Here is a 14989-nt window from a genome sequence, read left to right as displayed (position 1 = left end):
GGCTGGACTGACCTTGACACCAGACTTAAGACATGCACAAAAGGATGAATATATATCCTTTCTGCATTAGTCAGGATTCTCCAGAGAAACAGAACCAGTAGGAGATAGATAGATAGATAGATAGATAGATAGATAGATAGATAGATTGTGAGAGAGAGAGATTGAAATCAATAATGGAGGCTGAGAAGTCCCACAGTCTGCCATCTGCAAACTGAAGAACTAGGAAAGCTAATGGTGTAATTCAGTCCAAATCTGGAGGCCAGTGAATTAGGGGGTTGATAGTGTAAGTCCCGCTCTGAGTCTCAAAGCCTGAGGGCAAGTAGCACTAATGTCCGAGGGCAGGAGATGGTGGATACCTCAGTTCAAGCAGAGTGAATTCACCTTTCCACTGTCTTTTTGTTCTGTTCAGGTCCTCAGTGGATTGGATGATGCCCACTCACATCAGTGAGGATGATCTTCTTTACTCAATCTACCAAATTCAAAAGCTAATCTCTTCTGTTGGCATCCTCACAGACACACCCAGAAATAATGTTTTACCAGCTCTCTGGGTATCCCTTGGCCCAGTCAAGTTGATACATAAAATTAATAATCACATCCCCACCCCAACCCCTAACTCCCTGACCCCTGTGATACCCAGGACCAACCACAGATCAATATCTGAGGTTTTCTTCATGGCTAGAAGCTGCCTCTTCTAGGGAGACCCACTGATCAGGGCCACTCTGAGGTTTCAGACACCTGGATGGCTCCAGGTGGAAGCAAAGAACCAACCTTGGCCACGGCTACCAGCTTCCTGCCTCTGGACTAAAACCCAGAGACACAGACCATGAACAGACCTGTCCAACCTGAGCTCACACTCATGGCCTCACCTATAGGGTACAAGTGTCCTCATGGGGCAGCACAGATGAGGAGGGACATTTACCCAGATGTGGGCAATGGAGCTGATGTGAGGAAAGGCTTCCTGGAGGAAGTGACATCTAAGCTCAAGCCTGAAGGGTAGAATATGAGGCAGGGGGAGCAAGACATGCCAGAGATGGGAGGTGAGAGTATGGCCAGTTCAACAGGGGGTAGACCGTGAAGCAGAGCATCAGGAGAGACAGGGCTGGAGGGGAGACAGGGGCCAGGATGAAGAGCCTTATAACCTTCATCAACGTTTGGACTCTCCTGAAAACGATGTTTTTGAATAATTTGGAAAAAGTATAAAGCTGGATGGATGGAAAGATGGACAAATTGATGGACTGATGGAGTGGTGATGGGTGGGAAGGTCTTGGGTATCACAGCCGGGTCTCGAGCAAAACTGCAACATGGACTCCACCAGGGCTGCAGGGTTTTGTTCTACAGCTGATTCCCAAGTCCCAGAAGGCCAGGGCTGGCAAAGCACAGGATAAACCCAAGACCCATTGCTCTCTTCACTCTGTGTGCCCATCCTGGGGACACAGAGAGACTCTTCTTGTGCACCCAACACTTCTCACCTGTTCTAGTCACTTTACACAGACACACACCCCGAAGACCCCACGTCATACAACAACACTAAAGGCCCTTGACCCCCAAGTCCCAGAGGAAGGATCTCTCCAAGCTGACATACTCAAAGAGAGAATTTCTCAACATTGGATGCACAGATTGATTTGGTCCCACCATCATATTTCAAAATGAGTATTCCAAACAAGCTGCTTTGAGATTCACTTTGTGGCCCTCAGAAATCTCAGAGCAGTACGAGACTGCAGCCCAGATGTGACGAGGCAAACATTTCCCTGGGATGTGGGTCACACACTTTCCTCCAGGGTACAGAACCTTGAACCCTGCCTCTGGAGCAGAAGCGTTGAAGTGTGCCTTGAGTGACAGAGAGGAGGAGGGAGGTTGGCTCCCGGCAGGGATCCCAGTGGAACCCCTCAGTGACAGCTCTGGTGTGGGAGGGAAGGGGAGGGGAGATTCATGTCAGAAATTGGAAGGGAGGTAAGTGTAGTCCCTACCTGAGTATATTTTAAGCATTTTCTTTGTCTACCAGTCAGATGAGGGTTGAATTGTGACTTGACTCAGTGTCCCCAGATGCCAGCAATATGACTACCTCTGATCACTTAGCCTGAAGAATATTTATTACGGGTCCTTTTTCCTTTCTTCTGAGATGCCTTTTTATTAACGTGAAGAATTCAGCCCACATGTACACAAAAATCCCCATGCAGATGTTACCAACCTTGTTCCACCATGATGGGCTGGGGGCTTGGGGCGGCATGGCGACAGAGGGACCTTCAGTACAGGTCTCTGTGCCTCTCCAGAGGGGATAAAGGGGAACTTCTTCCTGACATTTTCTTGGAAGCCTGAAATCTCAGCTACAGTTACTGAGGTCACAGATGCCAGCCCCTGGCCCGATGGCTCAAACCCCATCCCCTTTGTTCAGAAAAGTAACAGTTACCTCAGCTCAGACATTCTCTTTTGTAAGTTTCTGTAATTGGCTGTCCCAGAGACACACACAATGGGGCTTACATTAGTAACAGTAAGGCAGTGCATTAAGTTCATATTACATTTTGAAAGCCATTATCTACCTTTGAAGTCTCTCCCACTAGGTCTGGAGCTTGGGGCTGGACGCTCCCAGCTGAGTCATTGCCCAGGGTCCCCTGGGAGAAAGCAGCGGTGGGGCAGGAGCAGAGAGAGTCTCCAGCCACCTGGAAAATGGAGCTGAGATCCTCAGGCATAGTTTGTGTCCCGAGACCCTGTTGTCCTGCAGTGGTCCCTCTGCCTTGGGCTCTTCATCTCAGCACTCCTGGGTCAGAGGTCACGGGCACGGCAGATGGAGCCTGGGCTCCCAAGTCACAGAGACGGGAGTTCAAGTCCTGACTTTGCCACCATGAGTTGAGAAATTTTACCTCTCTGAACTTTAGTTGATTTCAACAAAATAAACATACAAATTCGTGGGATTTTGTCGTGAAGATTAAATTTGATTCTATCACTAAGTACCTGGAATGTAATAGTTTGCAATAATGGTCCTTCCTGGCCTCAGCCTAAGATAAGATATAATAACCTCTACCCTCAGGGCTCTTTCCTCTCCCTAGGAATTATCTCTGTCTATTTGGCCGGCTCTTCTTCCTCCTCATCACCCTAATAAGAAAATAGCAATTTATTGGGCAATTACTAACAAGGAATCTGTAAATGGTGAGTTATAAACCTGGAGGGATGGGGGGTGTGGTCAGAGAATGATGTCCTGGTGCTTCATAAATGGAACCACTCATCATCTAGCTGATGATGAGACACAAGGTTTGAGTGAGGGGGTGAATGAGATTATTGAGTCCAAGAGATCACAGATTCCAGAAACCATGCACTAACCACTATTCCATACAGCACCTTAAAGTTTAGAGAAAACCAAAGAGAGAAAACGTGTATATACAAACCGGGTTTTGCCACAGGGTTATGAGGTTATGATTAGCTGGGGAACCATGGAGGACGGTGTGGAACAGATGCTAGTGAAGATGGGCATTAGAGAATACATGGGCAATATTTGGCAATGCAAAGATTAGAGGAAACAGGTTCGAGAAAATGACATGATGACTCAGTCTTTGAAGAGGTCTTCTAACTTGGTTCTGGTTCTCCCACAAATGAAAATGGAATCAGAAATGTAGGTTTTAATCCCATCTATTCTACTTAAAATTTGGTGACACTGGGCACATCACAACCCTTTTGAGCCTCAGTTTACTAAGCTGTAAAATATGGATAAGAATATTGTTTTCAGTTACAAGATTAAATGAGAAAGTGATCTGTAAACAGTATAGATCAATGATTCCCAGACTTACTGGAATATTAGAATTACCTAGGGTGAATGTTAAAAATACAGATTTCTGGAGGGACACAGCTGGACCAGCAGGACAGAGCAGAAAAGATGTTTCTTGACCTCTCTCTCTTCCCACGCTTGGCTCGGCTACCAGTGCCCCATTGACTGAGCCTAACCAAAAGCTGGCCAGCAAGGGAGCTGGGTGACGCAGTTTTGGGGAATCCATCTCCTCGTACAAATTAGGGGACAAACAGCATAATTAGCACTCTACTCTCAAAAACTTCCAGTGGCTCCCCCCTGCCTGCTAAATAAAGCCTAATCTCCCTACATGGCCATTCAAGTCCCTGTACAATCTACTCTGTCTTTCCAGACTCTTCTTCCCTCGCTGCTCACATACTGGAACCTGAAATGGCACCACTTCTTTTCCAGCCCGTTGCATCTTAATCCATCCCCACCGATCACGTGCTGAAGTTATCTGTATCCGTGTATCACTTTCGCTGTTAGATTGAAAGCTCCTGGAGGGTAGAAGCCATGTCTTTATGTGTTTGCATCCCCCAGTTCCCAACACTGTCCTGCTCAAGATGTCTCTCCTTCCTTTCCCTAGCTCACAGAGTCCCATGCCTTCTTTAAGATCCAGAACAAATGCCAACTCCTCTATTTCCTCCAGGCAGAGCCAATTCATCTTCTCTTCCTCCTCCATAGGATATGCAATGTATATCTTACCCCCCAACATACACCCCCCCCACGGAGCCAAGGTCACGGTTAGGAGCACGGTTCAAACTCTGAAACTCTATCATTCAAAAGCTGTGTAACATTGAGAAATTTTTGTTTTAAATCTTCTAACGCTTTGTTTTTTTTTGGCTGTGCTGCGTGGCTTGCGACCAGGGATCGAACCCGGGCCCCCTTCAGTGGAAGCCTGGAATCCTAAACACTGGACCACCAGGGAATTCCCGAGAAATTTATTTAAATTCTCTATCCCTGTTTCTTCATGGTACCTAGCATAGCAAATGAGTTAATATACATACAGCATTCCGCAGTGCTGGGCATATATATTAAATGCTGAATAAATGTCAGTTATTAATATTATTACTTGACTCTAAGCTCCTTGAAGGCAGGACCTGTGTCTTGATCTTTGTTCCCCTAGTGTCTACACAATGCATAGTATATGCTCATAATGTTTATGGGTTGTATGAATGAATACGCATTTAATATTCAATAAACGGTTGTTTGGTTGGTTGATGGTCGGGTAGATGGATGGGTGGTCAAACAGGTACAGTGTTGCTGACTGTACCTAAAAAGTACAGTGAAAGTGAGTAAGTGAATCAATAGGTATTCAATATATGTTGGCTGGCTCATTCTTTGCTTAAAACAAATGAGTGAATGAGGAATGAATAATAGTATTTAATAAAAAGTTTGCTTGTTTGCGTGGTTGAACGAGCAAACAGATTTTCCACAAATAGCAGATGTTCCCTAAACGCTGCCTGGTTGAGTGAATGAACAAACATCCCTAAAATATAACAGTAGCCTAGAGCCAAAGCCAGAGAGGACACAGCTAGAGCATTGGTAAGGGGTGAGAGATAATAGTGCCAGCCACCCAGTAACTACCTCAGAAACTCCCCTTGTCCCTGCCATTTCTCGAGGTCTCCCCGACCCCGCAGCTGCTTCTGCAGGTTGCCTGGGCTGCAATATGGGTGCTATGGGAATCTGGGGCTGAGTAGGGGGCTGAGATGGGCTAGCCACCCCTCCTTCTCCTCACTCAGCCGAAGAGCAGCCTGCCCAGGCCCCTGACCCCAGTGTTGGCTTCCCTGCCCCACCCCCGGTGAAGAGGCGCCTCCACCTCCCAGCACATTAGGAGCAAATTCTGTATTTTCTTCATCCCCGGGGGGCAGGGATGTTGGCTAACCAGCTCACGCATCCTCAGCCCTATTCCCTGGCCCTACTTTTCACCTGAGAAAGCCCCAGCAACTCACGTCTCTATTAATGAATTATTATGCAACACGTCTAGAGATGCATGAACTAGAAATCTTACACATGTTGGAGGATTTTGCCATTTCCATTAAATATGCCATTCATTTGGTGGGTAATTAAATGTGCAATTATGGGCTCTAATTTCCGTCTTAAATAACTTCTTAGGAGAAGCAGAAAAAGAAATGCAGTGTGTAATTTTCTAGAAGAGGCTTTTTTCCCCCTAAAGCTTTTTAGCACATAGAAGAAGGGGGAATTAAGTAAAATACAGTTGGTTTTGATACTACTCCACATGTGTGTCGTTGGCAATTACCGCCCACTTGGGGAACGAGACTAGAGCCTGCCACACAACACCAAAGCCCTGGGGCAGCCCTGGGACAGCGGTCCTGGCAGTCTGAACTTGAGGAGGAGAAGAGAGGGTGGACAGCAACAGGAGCCTGGGGTGGGGAGAGAAGGCATCTCTGCAGACCCCACAGACACCACATTTGGGCAAAGCCTGCAAATCTGAGAGTGATAAGCCCTCTTCCTCCTCTCTGTACTTCCCACACCATCCATGCAGGCTGTATGTGAGAACACACAGGCATGTAAACACACACACGCACACACACACACAGACATGCACGTACACACACGCGCGTACACACACACGTACGTGTGCACACATGCACATACACACACACACACACACATGCACACATGCACAGGGTAGAGCTCCAACCCTAGAAGCTCCAGTCCAAGCCAGCTGCAGGGAGGCAGCCAGGAAGCAGGAGGAAAGCAAAGGGATCCACGCCACACTTGAACGAAAAGGGCTGCGTGTGGAGCATCGCCTCCTAAGGAAACATCAGATACACCTGGGTTCAAGTTTTAGCTCCACCACTTGCTGTGAAAATATGGCTGAGTTACTTAGCCTCTCTGAGCCTCAGTTTCCTCATCTGTAAGTTGGGAGTCATCAAGCCCAACCCAGAAGATCATTGTAACAAAGGTTAGACCATGTGGAAAGACTGTCACAGCCTAGGCTCCCAGTAGCAAGCTCTCAATAGATCTATTCCCTCTTGCCCTTCTCTCCCTCAGTCGGCATTGAGGGCCAGGCTTGCCTGGTCAGCTTGTAATTCCAGGGCCCCAGGAAGCCCGCTCACCCTCTGAGAGACACCCCGATTCTCCCCACTCTACAGCAGCATCCTTTGGAGCAGCTTACCCACTCCATCCCTCCCCTCCCTCGTCCCATCTCGGGGCAGCCTCTGTGTTCTAGTGGGAGTGAGTCCTTCAGCCTCTCCTGAGTCAGGGCTGAGACTGCAGGGAGGCTGAGGGGTCCTAAGGGACCGGGCTCCTGATAGGAACACAAAGAAAGCCCAAGGGGTGAGCGAGGGCAGAAGAGGCCAAGGCCGGCCCTCCTTTTGCTGATGGTCTGTGGTGAGTTCAGATTTCCTGGCCAGCCCTCAGAGGCATTCACTGCTCATCGAATCTTCAGGCACTGATGGCACGAATGTGGAGGGCCCAGTGGAAGGGCCGGCGCTGGCCAGTGGCTCCCGGCCCCTGGGTGTCTGTCAGCTTCCAAAGCCTCTGAGTGTGGACGAGGGGGCCGAGAAGGGGCCGAGGGCAATAAATCAGGCTGCTCCCTGCTCCTCTTGTTGGTTTCCACCCTGGGCACCTGTAAAGGAGATAAAGAAGCAACTCTGAGAACATATCCCGGGATATCTTGGGATCTCAGGCCAGGAAATGGGCTACATTACATAATAGCTTAGCTGAAAGTAGGCCTGGGTAGAGGTGGAAGTGAGGATAGTATGAAAAGAAATGACCTGAGGGACTCAAAGCAAAGGCTGCCCTCAAATAAAAAGGTAAATACAGGTGATATTAATATGTGTTGGGAGTAGGGGCGGAGTCCTTCATGAGGCAAGAGCAGACGAAAACTAAAATGGATCCAGAGGACAGTCACTAGCTCCAGGGCCTGGGCCCCATTCGCTGAGGTAGAGGGGGCAGCATGGAACGCTCTCCCACTCCCCACACCCACTCCCAGCATGCAATGCTCTCCCACCCCCGCCCCACCTCCAAGCCACTCGGGCTGCACTGCAAAGCTTTCCACTTATTTATCCTTCCAAGCCCTCACTCTTCCCTTGCTCAATTATCCAACCAATATTTGTGGATTGTCAACTTTACACAAAGCAGACAATTCAGATGATAAACATCATGGGTTTTAGAGGCAGGCTGACCTGGTTGGAGTCCCTATTCTGTCCTTACTGGTTATATGACTTTGGCCAGTTACTTGAAGTCTCTGGGCCTCAGTTTCCACATCTCTAGAATGGGATGGTTGTAAAGACTACATGAGAGAATACCTACATCGTGCTTAGCATGGTGGCTAGCACATAGTTTTGCATTAACTAAGAAAATTAGTCATTGCTAATATTATGAAGGCAAAGAGCTGAAACCTTAAGATGTTCGAAACATATGACTATCCCTTTGGCCCATCAGTGCATAAAATACACTTTATATAAAATTACGTCCCCCCAAAAGAGAATGTTCTGTGCTTTTTGTTGTCTACAACATCCATGATTTTGCACGTGATAGAGGCTCAGTAGCTTTTTGACAAATGGAGGTAAGTTCCTTGATGTCCAAGGATAAAGCATTTCAACAATAACTGATATTGGAGACTGTTACCTTATACAGGCGCTTTGGGTTGGAGAGGTGGCAACTTAAGCTTGGAAACGACAAACATCCAAATTTACAATTGGACAGTCCCCAGAGCTTGCCTTTATGATGTTTCCTTTTAATTTTTCGTAAGGAAAGAGGACATAAAGCATTACATGTAGGCTGCCAGGTATTCATATTACAGCTTTCATCTCTGGTCTTGTGTGCAATACGGAATCCTTTGTGGGAGAATGGCGATGTGCACAGAAACGCCAGCTTGTGAGGAGAAAAGAGAGAGGTACTGAGGAAAGGCAGGCAGAAGTCATGAAATCATAAGGCATGAAATGAGCGTGGAGGCTCCCCCTACAATCCCAGACTAAGAGCAGTAAGGGACTTTACGGGTCACCCTCATCCTTCCCACTCACCTGACAGATGAGAACACAAGGTCCAAGGAGGTTCTGTGATTTGAGCAAGGCCGCCGGCTACTTAGTGACAGTGCTGGGACCAAAGGAGTCTCCTGACACCACTTTGATGATCTTCCCGCTATAGCTGGCTGTCGTCTTCTCTGAACATGAATTCATCAGAGGTAAGCAGATGACTGCCTTCCTTCCCAAACAGACTGGAGGGACCCCAAGAGCATCCCTTTAGCGAGAGAGAGCCAAACACAGTTCCTTATTAAAAGCCAACCACGGGGACGTATTCTTTACCCCACCCCTACCCCTCTCCATACTGGTGTGGGTAAGCATGTTTATGTCTGCAATTAAGCCAACCACACAGGGGAATTAATCCTCGAGACAATTAGAACTGACACCTTCTTTTAGTACTGAAGACAATCTGAGAAATATTTACGTGAGTCACAGTTCAGCTGCCACATTAAAAAAAAAAAAAGGATGGGGCCTGACAGATAGCCCTGGGGGACAGATAATGGCCTGTGGGTCAAGGCTCTCCAAGGGACCTCTTCCAGATGAAACCCAACTCAGAGGAATCCACAGAGACCCCATCTACCCTCCCTTCCTTGCCCCAGCCCACTGGGAAGACACAGGGCAGCAATGTGCTACAGCAAAAGCAAGGACTGCCCTGGGGTCCTTGGGGGCAGGAAGAAAAGAAAGTGAAGGTCTTAGGGAGCTGCCTGTGGAATGGCAGCATTTCCAATGGTTCCTGCCAGGGCCTCAGGGTCCTGTTCCCTCCTCCTGCCCTCACACACAGTCTCCACCAGCTTGTTCAAGAGCTATCCTGCAATCCCACTCCTGGGCATATATCCAGAGAAAACTCTAATTCGAAAAGATAGATGTACCCCAATGTTCATTGCAGCACTATTGACAATAGCCAAGGCATGGAAACAACCTAAATGTCCATCAACAGAAGAATGGATAAAGAAGATGTGGTACATATATACAATGGAGTACTACTCAGCCATAAAAAAAGAATGAAATAATGCCATTTGCAACAACATGAATGGACCTAGAGGTTATCATACTAAATGAAGTAAGTCAGAGAAATACAAATATCACTTATATGTGGAATCTAAAAAAAAAAGATACAAATGAACTTATTTACAAAACAGAAATAGACCCACATACATAGAGAAACTTATGGTTACCAAAGGGGTAGGCAGGAACGGGGATGGATAAATTAGGAGGTTGGGATTAACATATATACACTACTATATATAAAATAGATAACAAGCAAGAACCTACTGTATAGCACAGGGAACTACTGAATATTTTGTAATAATTTATAAGGGAAAAGACTCTGAAGAATATATATATATGTAAACATATAAATATATATATCTGAATCACTGTGCTGCATACCTGAAACTAACACGACATTGTAAATCAACTATACTTCAATTAAAAAAATAGCTACATCCCAAATTACATAATAAACAAATAAATAATTTAAAATACACATATTTTTTTTAAAAAAAGAGTAATCTACCTCTGCCTTGTTTGCCCTGATAACCGTTCCAAAGTCTCCAGTGCTAAGGGAGCTCTTTCACCATGCTATATCCAGGGCCTGATACAGGTCCTAATGTGTAGTGAACGTTTCATATATGGGTGATAAATAACTGATAACTCTTAAGCATTACCCCTCATTTCCTTGGCAATTTTATAGTTTCATTCTTTCCTTATGTATTTATGACCCTTCGGATGTGGGTGGCTATGGGCACCATGTCACAGATGAGAAAACCCAAGTTCAAATCAATGAGGAGGGCTTGCCCGGGATGATGCAGCTGGTCGCCAGAGAGCCAAGAATCCAGCGTGTCTTTTGCCCTGTGCTCTTTCAGGCACAGGAAGTGACTGCCCTGGGATGTGAATGCCCCACAGGTAATAGCATTTAAAAGGGAACTCTCTCCTGTAGTACAGGTCCTACCTTGGGGCCTTGCACATTCTAGGAGCCCATTAACAAAGACAAACCAATTTAAAGGTGTTTGACATTGGAGGCTGTTCTCTCCCAGGGGCCCTGGGTGGGAGGGGCAGTGATTTTAGCCTATTGGTAAAGGTAAGGGCTGAGGCATAGGTGGTGATGACAGGAAGCAACAAGGAAACAGAATAATACATAAGGCAATTTCAGATAGTGATGAGAGCTGCAAAGATGGTCACAAATGGAGAATCTTAAGGGGAAAATACAGGACAAAATGCATCAGTGGAATCAAGGGCTAGGCTGTATGAGTCAGACTCTAAGTGCTCAGAGATTCAGGGAAGGGAGAAACTAGAATAGACGGAGAACTCTGAAACGCTTCGTGGAAATGGAACCCTGCATCAGGCTTTGAAAAAATGTTAGAATTTGGTTAGAAGGAGGGTGCAGGGCATGGGTCCTCCAAATGTGAAATCCAGGACAAGGGAATGGAAGCAAGGTCACATTTATTAAGCAATTACCATGTGTCAGACACCATGTCAGACGCTGTCACATCCACACAGAGAGGGAATAAGCACCATGGGGGGGAATGGGGACAGGAAAGAGGGCGGATGACAGCAGAGGGCCCAAGTAGGAGAGGAACGATAGGAACAAGAGGAAGGGTCAGAGGAGCTCAGGCTAAGTCAGACCTTAAATGCAGGGCTAGGAAACCTCCCCGGACTTCTCCCCTGTGCTTACTACAGCACTGTTTCATGATTGTTTAATAATTTAGTCTGGGTGATGAGCAACTCGAGAATGGAGACTGTTTCATCCATCACTGCAATGTTTCCTGGATGTTAGTGTACCTCAGAATCACTGGGAGGACTTATTAAAATACCAGTTATAGAGCGCCATTCCTGGGGTGTCTGATTCCGTAGGTCTTGGGTTAGACCTGAGAATTTGCATTTCTAACAAGTTCCCAGACTCACAAATGTCCGTTGTGATTCTTGCTTCCTGGTAAACCCCGTGTGGGTTTCCTCCCACATCGAATAGAGTTGACTTGCGTGACCAATAACATATTGTGGAAGTGATGGCGTGTGACTTCCAAGATTAGGTTACAGAAGAAATTGCAGCTTGCCACTTACTCTCCTGGATTGTTCACTTGGGGGACGCCAGCCACCATGATGTGAGGACACTCAAGTAGCCTTGCAGAGAGGTCCACACGGGTTGAAACTGAAGTCTCCAACCAACAGCCAACACCAACTTACCAGCCATGTGAATGAGCCACCTTGGAAGCAGATCTTCCAGTCCTGGTCAAGCCTTCAGATGACTGCAACCTCAGCCAATATTTTGACTGCTACTTCATGAGAGACTCTAAATCAGAACCTACAGAAACTATGAGGGACAACAAAATGGTTATTGCTGTTTTAGGCCACTAAGTCTTGGAGTGATTTGTTAGGCAGCTATAGATAACTAATATACCAGAAGATGCTGGTGAGGCTGGTCCAGGGACAACACTTTGAGAATGACTGCACTATTTTGACCCTTGTACCCGGCATGTGCCTGGCATATAGGATGCACTCAATAAATACTTTTTAATTAATTCATTAGTAAATAGATAGGAGACAATGAATAAAGGTGAGACTTAAAGCTGCAAGCACTGGGGAGCCATTGAGTTGATAAGTGGTATGACATCAGTGGTATTCGGGAATATTTGCAGAGAAAGGGCTATAGAACCACGGTTTGCTGAGTGGCCCTGCTGGCAAAATTGCGCACTTAGTGTGCAGTCTCCACTCTAGTTTCTGAGGCCTCCATCCAAGGACTTGGTAGGCAATGGAGCCTAGGCCTGGGAACTGTTATTTCTACCTCTTCAGGCTTGCAGAAGTCCTGCCACGACCTCCCTCTACCCCTGCATTTTGATCTCCATCAACAATCTTTCATCTCTCTCTCTGCTCTCCTTTGTCAGTCCTTACCCTCTCATTCTGTCCGTCCTCCTCTCTGCCTTTTATTCCTCTAATTGCCTCTCCTGCCACAACAAGTCCTCTGGGGAAATTCCAGCCTCCTCTCTGCTGCTGGCTCCATGAAGACTCTTCCTCCTCCCAGCCTGGGATGTTTTATCCCCTCTACATTATTCCCATAAAGCAGTTCACAGTATAATGCCACAAATATTTACCAAGTACTAGCTGCCTGTGCCAGCCAGCGTTAGGCTGAGTATATAGAGGCAAATAAGACCCATTTCCACTTGAGAGATTTCCAGTAGGGACTTCACAGTGCCCACGGACCAGCATCTCTGCTCCATGCCACACTCCAAACTCAACCCAATCCCCCACTCCACCCACATATCATTGTCTCCTCTTTGCGGCCGTCTGGGCTTGGGGGTTTTGGCCACTGGCTTAAGCTATGCACCACCTCTAGTGACAGGAACACATAGAAAAGGGTTAAACAAGAGCGCCTTTATCAACTGGAAACTTTCATCACATCCTTAGCCCAGGACAAATTCTCTGCTCCTCCAGATATTTGATTACTACCTTTGGAACGATCCCTGAGTCTCAGAAGAAAACTGGCTTTACTTTGATGTTTTGCCAGCTCTCTCTCTTGCTCTGTTTGTCTCAGCCATTCTGCCGGAGCTTCAGACTTATTTGTCTTTCATTGCATTTTGTCTTGGGGTGTTTGTGCAATAATACTCAGGCTTTGGTTGGAATTTCTGAAAAACACTGTATCTGATATGCTACAGAAGACTGGAGGTATCTAGCTTATTCCTAAGCAGAGCTTGGGATGCTGAGCCATTTATTTTTAGCATTGTTATGGTTAGGCGAAGTGGGTCTATCCAAGCTCCCTTCTCCCCTTTGTGTCCTTCCAGGATGCCTAGAACCTCCAAGAGGAGTGTAGTCAGCCTAGGGGGGAAGGAGTTGAGCCCACCCCCTATTGCCAACCCCTCCCAAGCTTTCCCCATAGGAGCTCTGGAGTTGCTGGGTGATACAAATAAACTTCTAGAGAAACTCAGTGCACAAGAGGAAGCAGCCCTACGTAGTCCCGCAAAGAGCACAGACCACGAGTGTTTACTCAGGGAGTGCCCACCCCACACCAGGAACATTTCAACCTTACCTATTTGGGCTCCCAGAGTCTGACTTCCAGTCCCTCTACGAAGGTTGTTTCCTGTAATGAAAACACCTCACCCCTGGCAAGTCCAAATCAGAACGTATGATCTTCCCCTCCGATCTGTTCTTCTCACAGTCTGCCCATCTTAAGAATGACATTCCCATTCTCCAGGTGCTCAGGTTAGAAATCCAGGATACATCTTTGCCACCCTTCCTTCTACATCCCCCTCCCACCTTTCTTTCACCAAGCCTAGAATGTTCTACCTCCAAAATTTATCTCTCCAACAAAATCGAAAACACTAATTCAAAAGATACATGCACCCCAATGTTCATAGCAGTATTATTAACAACAGCCAAGATATGGAAGCAAACTAAGTGTCCATCAACAGATGAATGGATAAAGAAGATGTGGTATGTATATAATGGAATACTATTCATCCATAAAAAGAATGAAATTTTGCCATTTCCAGCAACATGGATAGATTTAGAGGACATTATTCTAAGTGAAATTAAGTCAGACAGAGAAAGACAAATACTACGTGATATCATTTATATGTGGAACTAAAAAATACAACAAGCTAGTGAATATAAGACAAAAGCAGCACACTTCACAGATATAGAGAACAAACTAGTGGCTACCAGTGGTGAAAGAGAAGGGGGAAAGGGCAATATAAGGATAGGGGAGTAAGAGATACAAGCTACTGGGTATAAATAAGCTACAAGCTATATTGTACAACACAAGGAATATAGCCAATATTTTATAACTATAAATAGAGTATAAACTTTTAAAAATGTGAATCACTATAGTGTATACCTATAACATAATATTGTACAGCAAATATACTTCAATGAAAAAGGAAAAAAATATATATCTCAATTTTTCTACTTCTCTCCTCCACTGCCATGACCCTAGTCCAGGCCACTATCATCTCCCAAGTGGAACCCCAGTTATTCTCTCAGCTCCCACATTTGTCCCCTTTCAGCCTCTTCTCCCCCCAGTAGCTAGAAAGAGCAATGCAAAACCATATCTCCTCACAGCGTCCCCTGCTTTGCTTCAAACTTTCCACTTAAATTGAGAAAAAGAAAAAAGATCCCAATCCCTTACAAGGCCTATAAGACCCTTCATGCTCTGGCCCATCACCACCTCAGACCTTGTCCCAGGTTGCAGTGCCCTCTCATCCCTCCTCATCCATCATGGTCCTCAAAC

At 46.2% G+C, this 14989-nt stretch overlaps 1 protein-coding gene across 1 annotated transcript in view; it reads right to left on the bottom strand.

Moving 5' to 3' along the window:
- Positions 1-7175: 7175 nt before the first annotated feature.
- The window catches only part of TMPRSS5 (transmembrane serine protease 5), a 61070-nt gene continuing 53256 nt past the window's right edge, over positions 7176-14989 (bottom strand). The window contains exon 13 of the mRNA XM_065882342.1: positions 7176-7370. Coding sequence (XP_065738414.1) covers positions 7176-7370 — 195 coding nt within the window. The remainder of the gene's footprint in view (positions 7371-14989) is intronic.

Source organism: Phocoena phocoena, chromosome 8 (assembly GCF_963924675.1).
Source record: "Phocoena phocoena chromosome 8, mPhoPho1.1, whole genome shotgun sequence".
NCBI classification, from domain to species: Eukaryota; Metazoa; Chordata; class Mammalia; order Artiodactyla; family Phocoenidae; genus Phocoena; species Phocoena phocoena.
The sequence above is the reverse complement of the archived record's forward strand: the minus strand, read 5'-3'. Positions and strand labels throughout refer to the sequence as shown.